Source organism: Haliaeetus leucocephalus, unplaced genomic scaffold (genome assembly GCF_000737465.1).
Source record: "Haliaeetus leucocephalus isolate CR32 unplaced genomic scaffold, Haliaeetus_leucocephalus-4.0 Scaffold184, whole genome shotgun sequence".
Lineage (NCBI taxonomy): Eukaryota > Metazoa > Chordata > Aves > Accipitriformes > Accipitridae > Haliaeetus > Haliaeetus leucocephalus.
The window spans coordinates 6,475,088-6,496,942 of record NW_010972620.1 but is presented as its reverse complement, the minus strand read 5'-3'; the positions used below and the strand labels follow the sequence as shown (position 1 = coordinate 6,496,942).

Here is a 21,855-nt window from a genome sequence, read left to right as displayed (position 1 = left end):
TGCTCTTTGTTCCTCGAAAGCCTGGTGGGTTGAGTGCACTAAGATCAATGCCTGTGCCCAGATCTGTTGAGAAAGGGCTGGTTTCTCTCACTTCACCTGCTAGAACCTCCACTGAACTCAAAGGCGAGAGAAAGATGCGCTATGGCCTTGCAGCCTTAGGATTTGCGCTTGACGTGGGTAGTTCAGGAGGAGAGGTATTCTTGGCTGTCCCACAGTTATCCGGCTTGACCTTGGGCAAGATACTTTCTCACTGCCCTTTTTTGGCAAACTGAAATTAGAATATCAGAATATCTGGTTATGTGTTCCGAGTGCCATTAAACACCAGGTTCTGCATGGTCTAACTAAAGTGTCAACCAAAGCCCAGTTCCCCAGTTTGCTCCTGAGATTCCGCTGCAACCCCAACACAAAGGCGAAGTGCCCCTGCCACTTGCTGCTGACTGCAAGTGATGATGCACATGTGACTGATGTTGTGATGAGCCTACTGATTTCTACAGTCATTTAAAAATGGCAGTAAATACCTCAGTGATTGCAGCCATTCATGAATGAAAGCAGTCTATACACGTATTGGTTCACAACTGAAAGTGGTAATAGAAGAGGTTAATAATACACTTAAAATGCTTCTTTTTCCCCCAACATATTTAACATGTTTTTTCCTAAGAGTAATTTTACTATTTGAGAAGAGAAAAAAAAATACTACAGACTTGAAATCCCATGTATACGTTCCCATTAAGCATCATGAAAGAAATGCCTGATGTATTTTTATGCCGATGAAGCCTAGATGAATTAAAGCAGTGTTCCCACTTTCTCCTTTCTAATGCTAATGTTTAATTCTAGCATATTTATAGAAAAACACTACTTATAAAACAAGGCCATAGAAAAAAGCTCTGCAGCACCTACTGAAGCGAGGTGAACTCCACGCATAGCAAGCACTGATTATATGTTTGCAGGTTCTGAATAAAGTGTGCTGTTTTACTAGCTGCCAGCTTTGTGCACTCCTACAGCCATGGCAGCTTGACAGAATAAAAATGACACGCATCGCCCTTGGGTTGGGTGCATATTTTCAGCATGGACTACAAACCCAAAAGAATAACAAAAAATATAATACCTACCCCGACTCACCCCTCCACTCCTTCAAATACAAATCTCCAAAAGCTATGTGACAAAACCTGTATGCAGGGGCCTACAAATGTATTTGAAACACTCTTTGAACTAGACAATCATTTGCCACTTAATCCTTAATGAATACAGTTGCTATTTTTGCAAGCACGTCACACTGGTGGGAGCGTTTGTTGATGAAATATCAGTGAGATTTTATTCCTATGAATAAATATAACCTGGTGTCTGTGCACATCTGTACACACACGTAAGTCATCTCCAAACTGCAGGAGTGTGCTGTATATCCAAAGTCCTCAAGAGGGAATGAACACCTGGGGTTAAAAAAAGATCCTAGGTCCTTATTTGTGCCTGTTCATAATACAGAGGGTGATGCACTTCTTGGTACACCTCAACAACAGCAAGCTGTCTGGGGCACCAGATGTGGACCAGCAGGTTGTGGGATCTCTGCTCTTAGAGCTTTGACTTAAGGCAGGGTTTTCAAGAGGACCTGGTGCATCCAGGCACAATAACGTCAGTGCAGCCGTCAAGAGAAAAGGCAAAATTCTCCTAAGCTGATGGCAACCCTGGTGACTCTGAACCCCTTCTTTAGGGGAGGAAGATTAAATCCTTTCTCTGGGAGTCTATGATTAAGTGAAAATAAGTTTCTGAACTACAAAGGAAAGCTCAAAAACATGATACAAGGCATCCTGTACCACTAAAAGCGGAAGACAAAGAGGAACAAACTTTAAACCCTGTCAATTTAAAAACATTTCTAGGCCTGTTACTGCCCTGAGAAAGAGGGATGAATAACAGAGGGTGGTCTTTCCACCGGTGGATTTTAGCAAGAGAAGGCTGTTAGTGAGGAGATATCCCAGCCATTTGCTGGGACAAAACCTTCACTGACGTGTTTCAGCAGAGGTCAGACTGCACTGCCTGCTGTGTGGTGCCAGTCAACAGTCTCAAATGCATAAAACATATTGCTGTTTTCTCCTGCCTGAGTGCATCATGGGGTGATTTTGCAAATTATAAGTTTATTTAGAATGTGTAAATCTGTGCAATTTATTTACATGCAAATATTAACACAAAAATAGATGTAAATAACTCTTTTAACCAGGTATAGGATTGGTTAAGTGTATTGTAAGGAAAAGTGGGGAATTCGACTTCCCTTTCTTTTCTAAACTCTCTTCTCCCCCATGCCAGTGACTCCCCTTGGACAGGCCAGGTAGCTGGGATCTGAAGTACTGGCATCTGTAATTCACTTTGCCCCAGAAAAAGTGAAGAGTAAATTCCATTATACAAGCCAGTCCCAGAAAGATGTTGTGAGACTCATTTAAGGGTTTAAAACTTCCTGAAATCCTAAAATGAAAGGGATTCCGAAAATGCAAATGGAGGAAATACTTTTTCCCCCAAGTTCCACTGAACTGAGCTATTTAAAAGTAAATGCAGAACAGTCAGGCAGGAAATTTTCATTCTGAATTTGGTTTTGGCACAATCTTTATATGCTTTAGTTTCTTAAGCACTGTGCTTTCTGAAGAAACAATGAACTATTTCTTTAAAGGTGCAGGTGATAGCTGTTACAATAGCCTCCTGATGGGCCTGTAGTAAAATAATTTCCTTACATGGCAGTTAAGAATGGTTGGGACTAGGGAGATTTTCCCTTTAAGCAAGGAACGTAATTCATCCATCTATTATTCTAGGAGACTAGACCGTTCTGTTTAAATCTATTTTTATTAGTGTTAAGAGGATCAGTACAAGAATTCTATTGCGTGTGTAGAAATCTTGGCTACGGCTGCATTTTTGAAGGAGCACTGTCAAATGGAAAATTGCGCTCTCTCTGAGGCGTCGTGGCTCTACCGTTGTCACAATAACACCTGAAATTTCTGTAACTGAAAGAGATTAGAAGAAAATTTTGCTCATTTTGTGTGTTTGACAGCTTGACATCTCCTTCGGGGAGCTGAATAGTGGCTCTCTGGGAGATGAAGGAGTGGGTACAGACTCAAGCTAATCTTTCTGTTTTCCTGGGAACATTTTGCACCATTCCTGTTACTTAGCTCGCCCCGGGCACGCATTTGGCTTTTCGCGGTGGACGCAGAGCTGGGCTCTGAGGCGCTGAGGCCTGCCAGGGTGCCCAGGCCCTGCGTCGCGGCACCTCGCACCTGGAGGCTGCTCGGCCCTGTCCCACGCGGCTTCGTGTTGTCTCACTGGAAGGACTGGAGTCAGCATAGTGGGAACAAAGAGCAAAACCAGATGTAAATAAGCAAAAATTGGAGAAGGGACTGTAATCCACGCCGCACGGCCCTACGCTGGGAGCCTCCAGCCTGGTGGGATGGCTAGGCAAAGCAGTGCACTGGGGGTGAGGGGGCACGCTGAGGCCCAGCCGCAGGCCCTAACGCCTCTAATTCATCTTTTTTTTTTAAAAGATTTTTTTTTTTTTTTTTTTTTTTTTTTTGAGATCCTCCAAAAGAAGACAGGATTTAAGATGAAGGTTTTATTTTACATTCGGGGTGCACACTTTTACTGCCCTTCCACCTCGGGAGAGGACTGGGGAAGGTGTACAGCGCTCTTCTCCCTGGGGTCAAACCTCCGCCGTGTCCCGTGTCCCGTGTCCCCTGTCCCGTGTCCCCTGTCCCGGCCCCCGGCCCGGCAGCGCCCCCTGCAGGCGCGCCGCGCCGCGCCCCCTCCCGCCCCGCCACTGTCCCCCGCTCGGCTCACACTTGCCTTTGGCGCCCAACCCGCCCCTCAGGGGGAGAAACCACTTTTCCCAACTCTCTGGGGGGACCCTTACTGCGAGGGGATGCAGTGTCTCACGCCTTCTCCGCTTCAGAGCACCTTTAAAAAGGGCAGGCAGGCACTTTAGAAGCCGGAAGAAAGGGGACTCCCTCTTGTCCCTTGCGGCGTCCCTTCTCCGGCGGAACAGTGGCGCGTTCCGTGCTCCTCACCTCCCCCTCTATCGGGTGCTGAGTGGTTCGCGCCGGGTAGGGATGGGGAGGCTCCGCCGCCATTTTGTTTGCGTGAGGGGTGAGCGGGGCGCTGTGCTGGGAGGTCTGTGGTGGCTGAAGGGGCGGGAGGAGGCGGCGGCGGTTACGGAGACCCGGGGTCGCGCCGAGCGCTCGTACCGCGAAGAGTCAGTGAGGGCGGGCTGAGAGACGGCAGGAGGCACCGAGAGGGGCGCCTCCCCCATCCTTCGCAGACATGTACATCAAGCAGGTAAGCCGGCGGGGTCCAAGCCGCCCGCCTTGTGCGGTGCGGCCTGGGCCTCGCTGGGTCGGTTTGGCCCGGCCTGCTCTGCCCTGCCCCACCCCGGCGCCGACGGGGTCTTCAATCTGTGGGCGAGCGGCAGAGCCAGGTCCCGGCGCGCAGCAAGAGGCCCGCTGGCTGGTGGCAGATCCAAAGGCCTTTGCTTGGTTCGCTGCTGTTCCGCGGGGGAGACGGCCGTCCTTGCTGAGGGGGAGCGTCCCCGGTTCAGCCACGGAGCAAGTCCGCCGTGTAGGGTGGCGGGTGTCTTTCCTCCCCCTGTTCCTGTGGCTGGTTTCATTCATTGCAGGTGTGAAGTGGCGTTGAGGGGAGGCCCTCTTGGAGCTAGGACTTGCTCGCGGGCTCTGTGGGGACCCTTTGGACGGGGCAGCCCTGGTGTCCCGGCCCTCCAGGCGGCGGGCGACCCAAGGCCTAGAGGCTCGTACCCACGCGGGGCTCGTACACAAACAAAGGGCTCTCCTCAGCTGTCAGGCGGCATCTTTCAGCTGTTGAAGTTGTGGGTTCCCTTCTTTTTTACTTTTTTTTTTTTTTCAAACTGTATGTGGTTTTAGCGAGGAAATGTGATTGTATTTGGGGTTTCAATTGAAACTGGTTCTGTGTCCCCCTTCCCCCGGGAGAAACAACACCTACTGTTTGTATTGGGATGATGCTTTAGGCTCCGGGGCATGGACCATTTAACCTGTTATACTTCATCCCTGACAAACATTCTACAGCTAACGTTCAGTTAAAAAGAAGTTCCTTGTATGGACTTTTTCCAAACAGCTTTTAAGATTGAGGCGATCATCAGTGTTACTTATGTAGTATATCCCTGCAGTCGTATTGCACAGTATATTGCGTAGTATGGCTGAATTTTTATGGCTGCTTTCGTACCACTGCCAACGCATGTTCATACAAAGCCTACTAGGATTCTCATTTCTCGGTGGACTCAAAATTGACTTGGCTTTCTGACACCCTATGGGTATCTTTATTCACTTCTTCATGTTTGAAAGTGCATGTTCTACATAGAAATCGGGTTTTCATCCACTGGCTGACTAGGGAGTGTTTCATATGCCTTTGGATCATGTTTTAGTAAATTACTCTTATCTTTGCAGGTGCACACATTGCTTTTAAAGTCTTTGCACAAGAATTCTTGTTTTCCAGATTTGAATTGCACAGAAGTAAACAGTAGTGAAGATGTATAGAATCAGAGAGTAAGAAGTCCAAATTAAGTCAGAACAGGGGAAATGAGTTTCATCTGGAAAAAAAGAAACTTAGGTGGTCAATAACCAATACTGTTCTAGGAGCTATAGAATAGAGGATAACAAGGTGTGAACATGAGAAGAAAACAGATCAGACTGAATTTAGTTCCATCAATATCTCTTATTTTGTTGCTTCCCAGAAATCATTCCTGGAGTTCGAAGATTGAAATTATTTAAGTCTTCATCCGAGGCTATACAAGGCAATAAAGAAGTTATGAGGTTTCAGAATATGTAGGATGGATGAAGTGAGAAGCAATCTAGAAAAAAACTTTGAGAGGGGTGGAAAATGGTGTTTAGAGTCTGCCTGTATCATACTCTTGTGGTGCCTGAGTATGTGGGTGGTAAAAGTTTGTGCTTCTGTAATAATATCCAAGAAATAATGATTGGTTGTTTTTATCTTTTTGTAGAGGCTTTCAGGTTTTTACGAGAATAAAGCAGATGATTTATTCCAGCCATAAAATCTGGATGTTTTTAGAATATTATAGGTAAACTGAAAATACTGGAGATCAAATTTTTTTCCCACTTTTTTCTTGAAATCTGGTGAATTGGGAAGCAGCATTGTTTGCCAAAAGTTGGGGTTTTTTTTTTTTAATTATTTATTTTTCAAAATCAGAGTGAGTGAATGTAGTTGCTGTGGCCTAGAGTTGGTGGCAAGACCCGAGTAAGATCTGCTGTTCCTCTTTTTCCTTTGAAAGCTGATTTGGTACTGAGGCAGAGCTTGTTATTACTGCCAAAGTAAGTTACACCGTTTGTGTAACGCCCTACCAGAACATTAAAGAACATGGATGTGGTTCTGAAAGTAATTGTTTCTTGAGTTGCTCAGGTGTACAGTTAATGTAGGCTTTTGTAGTAGGGGAAAGGCTTGCTTTGATGTTTACAGTACTACTTCTAGGCTTTTCACTGAAGTTTTGTATGTGCTTCTTGGATACCAAGTATTATGCCAGTCTTCTGGAATGTGGGCTATTTTAATACTTGAAGATGTGAGAGAAGGGATGACATGTTCAGAAAAATAGAAAATGGTGATGGGACCATGGACCTGACAAACAAACCAAAGTCTAAATAATTTCACATTCTAAACTTACACAGTAATAATATTGAGAAATATCTTGTAAGATGTTTTGCTGTCTTCCTAACAAGTGATTCTTAGTTTATGATAGCTATCATGGTGAAACATTGGCATTATTTTAACAATACCTTGCTTTTGTTGGGGAAGAACTGTGGGAAGGATGTAATGATTAAACGTCAACTTTAGTTCTTCTGTAAGTGTTCTTGTTGAAAGATCTGCAAACATCAAAACTTTTCAGGTGTCTGCTGTCTTTCTGATATCTTACTGAGCAGAGCAAAGTTGCTGTATAGTCTTTCAGTACAGCTTTAATCTTTGGAAAAGGTTGCTTAATGCTGTAATGTGCGTCCTGCAAGTTGGATCAATTTTGCTGCTATGCAGAACTGAAGTATTAGGATATTGTCACTGTGTAGCTTGTATGTTACTTGGCCTGGCAAACCTAAAATCACTACTAAAATTGAATGGTTGAAGTTTGACATGCTGCTTCTAGATGACTGTTTGCTGTGTAGCTCCTGAAGTTAATTGTGTAGGTTTGTATTTGTCTATTTAGGAAGTGAATTCACTAGAACCAAGAGAGCTTGCTGCTTTTACTTTTCCATTAGGTTGCCCAGTAAAACAAAATAAGACTGTATTCCATGTAAAATAAGTAGAGTCTAGTAGAGTTTTTGCAGTCTGCCATTGCTCTACTTGGAAAATTTGCAAATAGAGTTCTTATGCTGTATGTGGATTGCATTATAAAAATTAAATATAAATTTGGCCCTACTAGGGTAAGTGCTTGTTATATTGAGGTTTTCTGTATGTAATATTTGATGCAAATACATATTTTTGCGTAATTTGTTACAAAAAGACTCTCAAACTCTCTTGTTGACTGTGCTTTGGCTTAGATAAGTACCAGCATCTCTTGTGCTGTGGGGAGAAAAATCTATCCCTAAAGTGATGCTTAGGTGAGGCGCAAGTTTTATGATGTAAGTTGCTGATCTTGAGCTGGAAGGTTGAAGTGTGTGTGGGAAGGGCGGGGGAAATCGAGTATGTTATAATTGATGTAAATATTCTGTAAAAACTTATAGTTCAAAAAGTGCTTAAGAACAGAGAGAACTTTATTAAAATAACTCGCTCTTCTCATTAGGTAATCATTCAGGGCTTTCGAAGTTACAGGGACCAAACTATTGTGGACCCATTCAGCTCAAAACACAACGTCATTGGTAAGTTCTGATATTTGTCTTCTAACGCTAACTGGAGTTGCACTGTTATTTCGGATGATGCTCACGTTAGAGTCCTTTATATTCTGCCTACGTTTGACTATATTTTCTGTTTTGGAAACTTCTTTACAGTTGTCTGTAACATATCACGAGGCGTATTCCACTTACAGCAAAGTAATACTAACGTTCAATTTTACTGTGACAATAGTATGTCTGAGTCCTCAGAAACTGAGGTCTGTAAACTCCTTCATATGTGCAGATCTCTGTATCAACTAGACCCCCTTTAAAGGCTGTCCTTGCAGGAGCAGTAGCAGAGAATTTGGATTTTTTTTGTGTGTGTGTGTGCAGCTGTGATCATTTTTGATAAGTAAGCACGCTAGCTACTATAAACTGCTGCAGAGAAGATCCTCTTTCTTCCTGCTTTGGAGGAATGAATTTCTGGAATGTGGAAAGTATAATATAAGTTTAAAAGTGTAGTTTCATAAGTAACAACCTAACCTAATCTAGCAACATGTTGTTGTCCACCATTGCCACGCCTCTTCCTATTTTTTCCCCATGGATGCCTGGTCATGCTTTTTCATTTGCATTGATTTTGGTGATTGTGCAGCAACTTTGAGACTGCTGACCCAACAGAAAACAGTCAGTTTTGGACATAAAAACTTAGTAGGCAGGATTTACTCTGAGACTGGAAAAACAGTGCATATGACTTAAATAACATGTCTTATTATGTAATGTTACTTCAGTGGGAGCTAAAACTTTATCCAGCTATTAGTGTTTTTAAAGGGAAAAAAAAGTCCGGCTTCAGTATTTTTTGACTTGCTTAAAGACCGCATAGCAATCCCAAGTAGTTTTGGGAATGAGGTGAATCTGGAGTGTATGTAGGCAGGAAGGGATGAAAAGCCTGGGATGCTCGCTGCTGCTGGAAGACAAGCAGTTTCAAAATTAATACAGTAGGTGCTGATCTTAAAGGTAAGACACTGAGCCTTGCTGAAACACGTCGGAATAAACACTTGAGATTACTGCGTGTCAGCATAGTGTAGTGTTCTTATACCTTTATTTTTTAAATAGAAATAGTACTTCTTCCAGTCTTTTTAAAACAAAACATTGCTGAATTAGCAAGTGGAGTATTAAGAAGTTCATAGTCTACCTGGTCAACCTGAATGTACAGGCAGGTGATTTCCTTTGGTTAAATATAAAAAATAGATGCTGGGAGCAGAAGAATTGGATTTAGGTCTACTGTTCTTATCCCACCAGGAGATCAGTATTAAAAAGAAAAGGATGGGAATAAATAGGATTGGTTTAACCATTATTATCATTGTGGAATAGTGTTTGAGTTTGTAAGTCATTGTAATGTATTTGAGTGGGGAAGGGACTGCTCTGTTGTTCTCAGGACAATGACTGAGTGATCCATCTACTAAGTTTGCCTCATTCCCTTGAGATTTTGTTTGGCTGTGTTAAATTTGGGTTCTGGTCTTAAATGTTTATATGCAACATTTAATGTACATTGCAATGTTAACCTATGGGAACTTGAATTAAAACTTTGTGTTTTAATTTTCAGTGGGAAGAAACGGATCTGGAAAAAGCAACTTTTTTTATGGTAAGCTTGGATTTCTTAATATAGTAGCATGAGGATGCTGATGATACCAGGTTTCTTTGTTTTTGCCAGAAGTTGGTTTATCAAATGTTCCTCCTCAGCAAGGAGTGGAGATTGGTAATTACTTGACAATGATGAAAGGCAGATCTCGGTGCACTTGTTCAGTACTTACCTTCAGCTTTTTCCCTAGTGTTCCACTTCTCTTACTGAGGGCCTTCTAAGACTTTTTAAATGGCAAAAAAAGTATTTACAGGAGGAAACCAATTCTAAAAGTCACCCACCTCGAAAGCTGCTTGTGATATTTGCAGTTGCTTTAGACGTTCTGTCCTGGTTTTGGCTGGGATAGAGTTAGTTTTCTTTCTAGTAGCTGATATAGTGTTATGTTTTGGATTTAGTATGAGAAGAGTGTTGTAACACTGATGTTTTCAGTTGTTGCTAAGAAGTGTTTAGATTAAGTCAAGGATTTTTCAGCTTCTCATGCCCAGCCAGCAAGAAGGCTGGAGAGACACAAGAAGTTGGGAGGGGACACAGCCAGGACAGCTGGCCCAAACTGGCCAACGGAGTATCCCATACCATGTGATGACATCTCTAGTATATAAACGGGGGGGACTGGGGCTGGGGGGAATTGCTGCTTGGGAACTAACTGGACATCAGTCAGCAGGTGGTGAGCAATTGCATTGTGCATCACTTGTTTTGTATATCCCAATTCTTCCATTATTATTATTGTCTTTCTATTATTGTTATTGTCTTCCTTTTTGTTCTATTAAACTGTTCTTACCTCAACCCACAAGTTTTACTTTTCCACCCCCTGGTTCTCTTCCCTCATTCCACTGGGTGGGGGGAAAGAGAGCGAGCGAGCAGCTGCGTGGTGCTTACTTGCTGGCTGGGGTTAAACCACAACACGTTCTTAGTGGCTGAATTCTAAGCTGGTTCCATAGCAGTATGGCACAGCTTATACAGCCTTTTAAGGTATGGTTGGTTATGAGGGGGATTTTGTGGGGTGGGAGCATCAATGGAGGAGCAAAGATGCTAGTCAGAGGTGTTAGTGGCCTTTGTGATGGTGGATTTAATAAGTTGTCAAGCGTTAAGTATTTTAGCAATATTTTTAACCTAGCCTGTGTGCTAACTATTTGTAGAGGAAAGCTCGTGAATCCCTGCTTGTGCAGCATTGTTAATGCTTATGCAGTGAACTAGTAAGGTCGTGACAGTGAGACTTCTTCAGAGAAATTGTAGTGTACAGCAGCCTGAGTGATAAAGATCCAGCAGATTAAGATTTTTAATGAGGAAACATTGTAAGATACTAGCAATGGTGTGACTGTACTATACAACCGTAAAACAGTATGTTTTGAGTTAAAGAAACTGCTGCATATCTCTGTAAAGGAAAGAATAAATCTTCTGTTTCTTTATTATTTTATTACAGCAATTCAGTTTGTACTCAGTGATGAGTTTAGTCATCTTCGCCCAGAGCAGAGGCTGGCTTTGTTGCATGTAAGTAAAGGTGTATAACAAGACTAAAGAATAAGCTAATGCATTTGAATGTTACTAAAAAAATGCTAAACTGCTGGACTGTGGATATTTTAAGCCAATTATTTTGAAAGCATCCTTAAACATTTTTTGTTTCCCTTTGGCAAAATGGAATTTATTACAAAGTAGTATATTATGCTGATAATGCACACCGGTGAATGTGTATCCAAGATTTTCAGAAATAAAAATATATGTAGTGGATCTTACATAGATGCTCTTGACTCTCAAATCCTTGGAAGGAAATGGGAAGTGGGATTGTCAGGGAAAAGGGGAGATGAATGAGCTCAAAATCCTTCTAAGGTGGGAATTATCTAACCAAAATATCTCCTTTCTTAGGAAGGTACAGGTCCTCGTGTTATTTCAGCATTTGTGGAAATTATTTTTGACAATTCGGACAATAGGTTACCGGTAAGTTGAATATACTACTTCAGAAATAGATGATCATTTCAGACTCTAGTAATCTCAGTATTGTAGAAGTCTTCAGTACAGTAACTGCTTTTGAGTCAGTTCTGGTAAAAAGTGCCATAATAATTCTGGATTAGTTATACATACCTACTGCAAACAGTTAAATTTACTGGGTTTTGTTTTCTTAAGATTGATAAGGAGGAAGTCTCACTTCGCAGAGTCATTGGAGCCAAGAAGGACCAGTATTTCTTAGACAAGAAAATGGTGACGTAGGTACTTCTTTTCCTTAGCTGAATGAGACTAGTAGTATTTCTGTAAAATTCTCTAGTCAAACCAAACACTTGCATCTCTAGCCTGAAATAAATTCAGGTCTGTAATACTGAGTACCAGTAGTTTGACAGCAAGAACATCAGTCCTTGTGCAATAGGCAGTAGACTTTGAATTTACAGCTTAACCCATTCATTAATGTGATGATTAACTGCTTATATAGTATTTCTTTCAGGGCTTTTTTAAATAGAAGAGTTACCAGACTTTAGGTTGTTTCATATCCTTCCTTGTGATATCTTTACCTGTATTTGCCTCCTCTTCACTTCAAGGTGCTTCTTTCTTAACCTCTTTCCAACATTATAGTATTTTATTTATTTTCCATTTTTATTCTCTTATTTCATTTTAGAATTAGCTATTATTAAATAAAGAAGCTTCTTTAAAAAGCATGCATTGCACACAGTGACTATAGTATGTGTTGCATAGTTGTGATACTTTGCTGAATTTTTACAGCTGACATTTTTACTGTAAGTGTTTTTAATAGAGTCACAATAACATTTCAGGAAAAATGATGTAATGAATCTTCTTGAAAGTGCTGGATTTTCTCGCAGTAATCCCTACTATATCGTCAAACAAGGAAAGGTAAGGTTCTTTTTCACAGAGCGGAAGAAATCACTATCAAGAGTATTGTGTTTCCTGGATGCCAAACTTAGTTCAATTATTGCAGAAGTAAACCAAAACCTAAATCCCTTTTACTTTTAATCAGTTCTTGTAGATGCTGCTTTGCAAATACTACTGTTTTAGTAGTATATGTTGATGTTAGGAAAAAAGTTTTAATATCTGTAATGTTGATATTCAGAAGTTTTCTGAATTTTCATGGTAATCTTTGCAATCACGTACTTTTCTGTATACTTAAATACAAAGCAAACTTGATTCCTGTGACTATTTCAGTGTAAATTTATAGATTTCAGGGCCTTAAGATGAGGCAGTAAAGTAATTGTAGAGGATTTTAAGAGGCTAAAAACACTGTCAATGGAGGATGAATGGAAACGTGGAAGCACCAAAAGTGAACACAGAGCCGGGAAGGGGCTCACACAGAATGGCCTGTATTAACTCATCTTCAAGACCCAAGCATGCATACCAGAGCTTTCAAAGAACACTCAGATCTGGAGTCAAAGGACAGATTACTTGTAATGGCTCACAGTGTGGGGATACTGGGAACAGTCAGCTCTGAAAGATTACTGAAAGGCATACCTGAAAGAGGAATGCAGGAGACTTGAGGAGCACTTGATGACAGAAGTAATGACCCAGCAGTGCAGTCTCTCAAATGTTTCTCAAGATAAATTTTCCTATCCAGCTGAAGGTGTCTATTTGGAAGAAACAACTTCAGCTGGAAAGTCAGTTGTGTTTTACAGTGGGGATTGGTGCACATGACACAGCCAAAATACACATACTGGTTTTAATATAATACAAATTAGAAACAGTTACTTCTTACAAAAGGATGCAACCACTGAAATTCTATTGAAGGAGAGTGAGTTTTACATTGGGTTTAATTGTATGACTGATTTAATGTTGGATTAATGAGTGTCTCATCACCTGAATTATTCTAAGATTTATAACCCCTACATTTTGGTGTGGTTTTATGGAGGCGTTTAAATTATTTGGTTTAGCACCAGGACTTAAAAGCCCAAGCTTGAGTTTCTCTAAACATAATTTTGAGCGGGTAATGATTTCTTCAGTTTATGTAATACTAGTATCTTGAGTTTTGGCAATAACTGGTAGCATTTGAAAACCAATAAAATTCATTACAGGCAGAATACTTGCCATCCTAAAGTAATTGTCTCAAAAGGAAAGCAGTATGGTATATACTAGGTATCTGAATCTTCCTGCCAAAACCTCATGCAAGCAAAAAAAGTGCAATCTTTGATCTGTTGTGGTTAGCCATACTTCCAGAGCAGGCTATTGAAATCAGATCTTGAATTTTCAGATCAACCAGATGGCCACAGCTCCTGACTCTCAAAGACTGAAGTTACTAAGAGAAGTAGCTGGTACCAGAGTGTACGATGAACGTAAAGAAGAGAGTATTTCACTAATGAAAGAAACAGGTAAAAATAGTTTTAAGAAATGAATGTTTTACACCACAATAATTCTGTTAACCCTAAAGGTTTATGGCTTTTTCAGTAGAGCTAATCGCTAGATAGATTTTATTTGTGGTATGTTAAATAGTACAGAGCATGTCATATCTCCTCCTTGAATTTTAAATTTCTCAAAAGTTTTAATAAGTCATTTCATGTGTGCTTTTAGTAATAAAACTTTTTACCTAGGTTAATAGGGATATTTGTACTGTTCAAAACACGAGTAATGTCAGCTGGCAGTGATCAAAAAATCGGGATACCTACTGCTATGCAAACACTAAAGTGGTAGTATAGTCTGTAATTATTTTAAGTGTGTGAGTCAAAAGAGTACATGCTTGTGTTGCATTACATAACTAATATCAGCAGTTCTGCTGTTAGGATGTTTTGGGGGGGAACTTCTGGACATGGGTTCTTTTAACATTTCATAACTATTGACAAATAGTTAATCACTGGAGGAGATTCGGTAGCTTTAAAGGTGTGGGAATGTATTGGCGTTTAACTGAACTTCAGTCTTGCATCTTTTCTAAAGAGGGCAAGCGAGAGAAGATCAATGAGTTGTTGAAATACATTGAGGAGCGACTGCATACTCTAGAAGAGGAGAAAGAAGAGCTGGCTCAGTACCAGAAATGGGATAAAATGAGGAGAGCGTTAGAATACACCATTTATAATCAGGAGCTTAATGAAACCCGAGCTAAGCTTGATGAGGTAAAATATCTTGGCTAATGCAAAATGTAACATGAGCTGTTGATTTGCTTTTTGACAACATCTCCTTGCATTCCTTGATAGAATCCTGTCAATGTTCTTCACTAATATAACAAATTGTTTTCTTTCTGGAGCTACTACTACAACAGAATCTTGCTACTTAAGCTATTCATGATATTTCCGTACAGCTTTCTGCCAAACGGGAGACAAGTGGAGAGAAATCCAGGCAGCTGAGAGATGCACAGCAAGATGCTAGAGATAAAATGGAGGTGATACTTTTAACAAGGGCTCTCTGGACGTGTGTTTTGCTTTATGGGTTGGGGTTTTTTTGGGGGGTGGAGGAGGGGGATGTTGTAAAACAGTATTAAATTCTATTTTATGTTTTCATCCTGTTTGGAAATGGGAGAAGTTGTTCACACTTTTAGTGTATTGTGATTACATAATAACGATCTTAGGAGTTTTGACAGACACTGAAATGTGCATGCAGTGTTTAAGATACTACATACTTAAATTTGCATAGGAAATAGAACGGCAAGTTCGAGAACTGAAGACAAAGATTTCGGCAATGAAAGAAGAGAAAGAACAACTTAGCGCTGAAAGACAGGAGCAGATTAAACAGAGGACTAAATTAGAGCTGAAGGCTAAAGACCTGCAGGATGAATTAGCTGGCAACAGTGAACAAAGGGTATGTAACAGTGGTGAAGACTTACAATGGCATTGGCACAAGATAGTATACCTGTACATTGAAGTTTTGGGTTTAGACTGTGGCCTTTCGTTGTTTTCTGAGGTTTGCCAGACAGATATCTTAGGTTTTTTTGATGTCTTTAGTGTGCTTCTAGGGGATGTAAGTATAGACTGCTGTGTTACCCTTTATTTGTCATCCTGCATGTTGCAAAATCAAACACCTATAATTCTCTTGATCTTAATTGCTGCAAGTATTGGGAAGGAGGGTTTTGTTTGTAGCACTAATTCGAACTTTGTTGTTTGGCCCATACAGACCTTCCTTGCTTGCATAGTTTAGCTTTTTGACAATTCTTCATTTCATCCCTCTTTGCTGTCCCAACTGGAACTGAATTAACTTCTGTTAAGTGTTGAAACAGCATAGTATCAGATAAGCAATGGCAACTTGCAATGTTACAACTAAATTATTCTTTAGAAGGGTGTAGTTATCTAGTAATACAGTTCCTGATATTACCTAACTTTAAATACTGCTTTGTTTGACTTTCAGAAAAGACTGTTAAAAGAGAGGCAAAAGCTTCTTGAGAAAATTGAGGAGAAGCAGAAAGAATTAGCAGAAACGGAGCCGAAATTCAACAGTGTAAAAGAAAAAGAAGAGAGGGGAATTGCTAGGTCTGTGGCATTTTATAATGGGGAGTCAAAGCATTTTAAAAAAACCCCAAGATACTATCAATACTATCCATATGTGCAATTAACTCAGAGTTGTATTTCTTGCTTGAGAATGAGTAAGCTATATATGTACTTACAGACGGTCTATAAAAAGCTTCCTTTATTGTTGGGGAGGGGAACAGTATCTAGTGAAATTAATTTTTAAGCTTAACCTCTTTTATGGGCTATTGTCAACTTTTTGTTTTGTGAAGTCCTCTGGGTGATTTTGTGGTTATAACATGATCCTTTTCTTTTTGTTACTGATTTGGTGCTTAAATTTTAGAGCCTGGTTTGACACACATTTGAAAATTCTTATGGTAATTTTTCATGCTTGCTCTTAAATTCAAGATTTCTTTATAATACAGTGTGTCTTTCCCTTCTCAAAATAGACTTGCACAGGCTACGCAGGAAAGAACAGATCTTTATGCAAAACAAGGTCGAGGAAGCCAGTTTACTTCCAAAGAAGAAAGGGATAAGTGGATAAAGAAAGAACTGAAGTCTTTAGATCAAGCCATCAATGACAAGAAGCGGCAGATTGCAGCTATACACAAGGATTTAGAGGATACAGAGGCAAACAAGGAGAAAAATTTGGAACAGTACAGTGTAAGTGTTCATCTTACTACTTCTCAGTATTTTTGAGAGAAGGATTAATCTAATCTTGGACAATAAGACTTTAGTGCCTATTTATAAGGAAGATGAGACTTTCTGGTTGGGTGTGGTCTTTCAAAAATGTATTCTTGAAAACATCTGTAGATAAACCCAAAATTGCCTTTAGCACTGCATCTAACTTAACTCTGTATGTTGACTTTCTGGTACTTCCCCCAAAGTGTTTGGCCTGAGTTTTCAGGAAGACACTTTGTCCTGGTTTCAGCTGGGATAGAGTTAATTGTCTTCCTAGTAGCTGGTACAGTGCTATGTTTAGTTCAGTATGTGAAGAATGTTGATAACACTGATGTTTTCAGTTGTTGCTAAGTAATGTTTAGTCTAAAGTCAAGGATTTTTCAGCTTCTGATGCCCAGTCAGCCAGAAAGCTGGAGGGACACAAGAAGTTGGGAGGGGACACAGCCAGGACAGCTGACCCAAAGTGGCCAAAGGGGTATTCCATACTGTGTGATGTCACATCTAGTGTATAAACTGGAGGGAGTGGAGGCAGGGGGGATCACCGCTTGGAGACTAACGGGGCATCAACCGGTGAACAATTGCATTGTGCATCACTTGTATATTCTAATCCTTTTATTATTACTATTGTCACTTTATTAGAGACAATTATGGTAATTGTCATTATCATTATTAGTTTCTTTTTTTCTGTTCTATTAAACTGTTCTTATCTCAACCCACGAGGTTTACTTCTCCCAATTTTCCTCCCCCGTCCCACTGGGGGGGAGGGGGGAGTGAGTGAGCAGCTACATGGTGCTTAGTTGTTGGCTGGGGTTAAACCACGACAGACTTAGATCAGCCTTGCTCTTGTCTATGTTGAACATGGCCCTTTCATATAGATAACAATTTGTTATGTTTTTATAGAGGTCTACGTTGGTTGTTTTCATTTTTCTCTTATTTTCCCTAAACAGAGGATCTTTTAAACTGTGCTGCAAGCGCCGCACCTTTGCACCACGATTGCAGCTGGTTAGAATTTGCATCCCTATGCATGTTAGAAGACGAATCTGGCTCAGTATTATCTGCATAACTTTTAGATTTTAATTTCCATTTAGAAACAGCTCTTACACTGCAAATACAGCAGTACGATCCAAAAATATGACTCTTGCTAGGAGCTACGGGAGTGAAAACCCCTGTGCTTGCAGTGGGAGAGCATCCAGTGCCAGTGCTGCTACCCTGCATGTGCTGATAGACAGTGTTCTTGGTCTTTGTGTAATATATCTACCAAAATCGAGGATCAGTCTGACAAAATCTAGGAATGTAGTTGTATGAAGCCAATGGTGTTCTGCTAAAATACTGTTTGGGTGGGGCCCACATTTGCAGAGTAATGATTCTCTGAGTTGGTGAACGAAAGAAATGGAATTTACCACTGACTATAATTGTATTGTACTGCTCAATAGGAATTCTACAGAATTGAAGAGGTTAAATTTGCAGTGGGCTTTGATTCCTTTTATAAACATGTCTTTGTTTTCTTTTGCTCCTTAAGGAAGGTTGATTTATGCTTATGCTAAGAGTTTTATAGCTTTTTGTTGTTCAGAGCGGGGGGTGTCTTGGGTGAACGTGATGGAGAGCTTGCAAAGTTAGGTTGGAAAAACTTGGCTATGTTTTGAGAACACAGCTAGTCCTGTACACTTGTAACTATGAAAACATTATCTGAGTGCTAGCCTTGAGCTGCTTTGAAAATGGCAAGTTTTAAATGAGCAAGGAGAGGGTGTCTGTGCATTGGCTTAAACAGCATGCTGTTGACAGCAGCTGTGGTAAAGTACTAGTACTGCTGGAGAGCAGGCTAGGATTCTTGACTAATAGCAGTATGGCATGGTACACAAGACTAGTATGTAAGTTCTTACCACAAATGTTATTTCAGAGCATGATTACCTATAGTTATGTGTATCATAGTTACTGTTTTTATTCAGTTTCTTACTGTGACTTAGCCATTTCACTGTAATACCCGGATGCACGGGTTAACTCAGTACCTGCCTTGCAGTCTACTTAATAACTTCACCTTGATAACTGCTCCCTTACAAAGATGTATTTATTCTTAGTGCTTTTGCAGTTTGTTGTAAATTGGTTAAGGCGTTTGTAGGAATTGTTTCTGAATTTTAAGTAGTAATTTAGTATTGAATAAAAGATCTTTTTAACATGGAGAGCTGTGGTTTCATACTGTTCTTTTCTTTGTGTTAGAAACTGGACCAGGATCTTAATGAAGTGAAGGCTCGTGTTGAAGAACTCGACAGAAAATACTACGAAGTGAAGAATAAAAAGGATGAACTACAGAGCGAAAGAAAGTTAGTAATTAATGGAAGTATGTCTGAATCTAAATGTGAAGGACCCCAACTGTGTAGTTGTTAACATGGCATGTAGATTTTTTTTTAAATGTAACCATGTATGAACTCCTGCACTTTGCCTTCCTGTTAAATTAGCAGCCTTCGAGGACAATAATAATGAAAAAATCTTCAGACTTCATTCACACTTAAAATATTTTAATTATTTTTGGTTTGTAGTTATCTATGGAGGGAAGAGAATGCAGAACAACAAGCTCTTGCTGCAAAGCGGGAGGATTTAGAAAAGAAACAGCAGCTTCTCAGAGCAGCAACAGGAAAGGTAAGATACCTTGTATTTGAGAATTCCTTGTGGAAGCTTTTCTTCTTATTCTTAAAGGACAAGTCATAGCCATATCTGAAAGGTATGACAGTTATTTCTTCTGGTTATGGTCTTACTGTCATAATTAAGATGGACAAATTATATTTGTTAGCTGAATTGTTCAAATGTTTATAGCTCTAGAACTACTTGGAAATTTGTTTTGTTAGCTCAAGGTAATTGAGGAGAGGTAAGGAGACCAGGTAGAAATGGAATACTTTTAAAACTTCTTATATCTTTTTACCTTTAAAAAAAAAAAAAAAAAAAGACCCTGACAAGTGGCAGACTCAAATATTTAGGTATCTTCCGTTACAGCTGTAGGTTAGTTAGCAGAAGCTTGGCAGAAAAAGATTACGACTTTCACAAAGTTAAAGGTAAAATGGATATTACTTCTACGTGTTCTTATTGCAGTACAATAATGAGTTATATTTTAACAGGCCATTTTGAATGGTATAGACAGCATAAACAAAGTGTTGGAGCACTTCCGTCGAAAAGGCATAAACCAGCATGTGTTAAATGGCTATCATGGCATTGTGATGAATAACTTTGAATGTGAACCAGCTTTCTACACCTGTGTTGAAGTTACTGCAGGGAACAGGTAATTACGTGCTTTTCAGAGTTAAGTTAAAGCAGCTGCAGTCTTAACAATTTAGTTATTGGTGCCAGTTGCTAATGAAAGTGTTACTCTTGTGAACTTGAGCTCTTGTGCTTTTTTTGTCAAAGTGCCTTCTATATAGCATGATCAAACTGCTACTTCTTCAAGAAGGAACTAAGAAGAATTCTGCCTATTTAAAAATTAATCCTAGCTGCTCTTGATCTTGTCTAAAAAAAAAAACCACCTAAAACAAAACCACAGAAAGACCCCCAAAAAAGGCTCCAGACCCACACTCTTTACCAGAAGGATTGGTGGTGAGGCTGAGCTATATTGAATAAAGTGGATGGCATCTTCCAGTGTGAAGATTTCTACAGTAAGCAATGCTGATTGATTGATAACAATCAATAAGAATTATTTCACTTACACTAGAAAATGTCATGGGTGAGGATGGTCTCCAAACTGTCAAAACCTGCTATTTATAAGATACTTGAAAAGCCATTGAATGTTAATGAATCTGCGTCTAATGTGTGTTCTAGAAGAAGTAAGTGCCTGTTGGGTGATTCACCACTTCCTGCAGCATCTGACACTTCAAATTAATTTAAATAGTCTTTTGGTGTGATCAGTCCCCCATTCCAATACATGAATATTGTATTGAATACAAATTCTTGTTCTAATGAAATGTAGATAGTGGCATAAGGGCAGGAAGGAGGACAGAGGTGACATGATCTTGCAAACTATCACGTAGAAATGTGGATGCTACCACAACTTGAAATGCAGTCTCTCATCTGAAGCATCCGTGTCTGTGTGAACCGGTAAAACTTGTGGGTTGAAATAAGGACAGTTTAATGGGACAGAAAAGGAAGGGAAAATAAGATAATATACAATTGATGCACAATACAATTGCTCACCACCTGCTGACTGATGCCCAGCCAGTCCCTGAGCTGTGGTGTCCCCTGCACATGATGTCATACTGTATGGGAAAACCACTTTGGCTTGTTTGGGTCAGCTGTCTGCGCTGTGTTCCATCCCAGCTTCTTGTGCACTCCCAGCCTCTGCTGGCAGGGCAGTATGAGAAGCTGAAAAGTCCTCGACTTAGTATAAACACTGCTTAGCAACAACTAGAACATCAGTGTGTTATCAACATTCTTCTCATACTAAAGCCAAAACACAGCACTATACCAGCTACTAGGAAGAAAATTAACTATTCCAGCTGAAACCAGGACAGCCCCCCATAGTTTGGAAAAAGCAGTAACAAGCAAACTGTAGTTCAACTTGCAAAAGAGATCAATTATTTCAATCCCTCTGATGCTAGTCCTGTCATGCAGAGAGAGATAGATGTGGTTTCTGTTTCTGTTGTGTACAGAGACATAAGATGCAAACTATATAAATCCATGCAAAGAGGGCTGAATATTGTATATTGAAATGGTATGGAGGACAGAGGTTTGCAGCTGAACCAAAAAAGGCTGTGTATACAGTGACACGGTACGCATGTTGAGCTGCTCTTGTGACTCAAGGGTGGAATGTAAAATTTCTGGCTGATACCATTTTAATGAAAGTGAATAGAGTGTATCCACTTGCTTATTCTAAGGCACAGACTTGAAGAAAAAAATGCAATGCACCTTTGTATTGATATGTTATTTAATGGTACTTCTATGCTTACTGTTCCCGTATGAGTATGTTAGTGCTTTTAGCACAGTAAAGTTTTATTTGTTGGCCTTGTTAATTAGGTTGTTTTATCACATTGTGGATTCTGATGAGGTCAGTACAAAGATCCTAATGGAATTTAACAAAATGAACCTTCCTGGAGAAGTTACTTTCCTCCCTCTGAACAAGCTGGATGTTAGAGATACTGCTTATCCTGAGACTAATGTGAGTTAGAATTCTTCTTGAACCTTCCTCTACTTCATAATTACAAAGCCTCATATTTTGAATTGTTTGTGTATATTGTATATTGCCCACCACTTGCTTTGCTACTGAATGTCTGCAATTAAATAATACTTCTAATATATGCTTCTCAACATAAAAAAACCCTCTTATAGGAAAAGACTTACTTTCTTACCAGGTATTTGCTCTTTAAAGTTTAACTTCACCTTACAAGTAAATAGGTGA

General features: G+C 40.1%; 1 protein-coding gene across 3 annotated transcripts in view; it reads left to right on the top strand.

Annotated features, from left to right (window-relative positions):
• Positions 1-4,119: 4,119 nt before the first annotated feature.
• SMC3 (structural maintenance of chromosomes 3) overlaps positions 4,120-21,855 on the top strand; it is a 28,226-nt gene continuing 10,490 nt past the window's right edge. For 2 of the 3 annotated variants that reach the window (XM_010564764.1, XM_010564762.1), the window contains exons 1-17: positions 4,120-4,302; positions 7,778-7,853; positions 9,409-9,447; positions 10,865-10,932; positions 11,305-11,376; positions 11,563-11,642; positions 12,201-12,279; positions 13,625-13,742; positions 14,302-14,477; positions 14,663-14,743; positions 14,995-15,159; positions 15,703-15,824; positions 16,250-16,469; positions 18,696-18,799; positions 19,016-19,115; positions 19,589-19,749; positions 21,474-21,615. In XM_010564764.1, coding sequence (XP_010563066.1) covers positions 4,288-4,302; positions 7,778-7,853; positions 9,409-9,447; positions 10,865-10,932; positions 11,305-11,376; positions 11,563-11,642; positions 12,201-12,279; positions 13,625-13,742; positions 14,302-14,477; positions 14,663-14,743; positions 14,995-15,159; positions 15,703-15,824; positions 16,250-16,469; positions 18,696-18,799; positions 19,016-19,115; positions 19,589-19,749; positions 21,474-21,615 — 1,818 coding nt within the window. In that variant the 5' untranslated portion in view covers positions 4,120-4,287. The remainder of the gene's footprint in view (positions 4,303-7,777; positions 7,854-9,408; positions 9,448-10,864; positions 10,933-11,304; positions 11,377-11,562; positions 11,643-12,200; positions 12,280-13,624; positions 13,743-14,301; positions 14,478-14,662; positions 14,744-14,994; positions 15,160-15,702; positions 15,825-16,249; positions 16,470-18,695; positions 18,800-19,015; positions 19,116-19,588; positions 19,750-21,473; positions 21,616-21,855) is intronic. The other variant, XM_010564763.1, reaches the window with a different exon arrangement.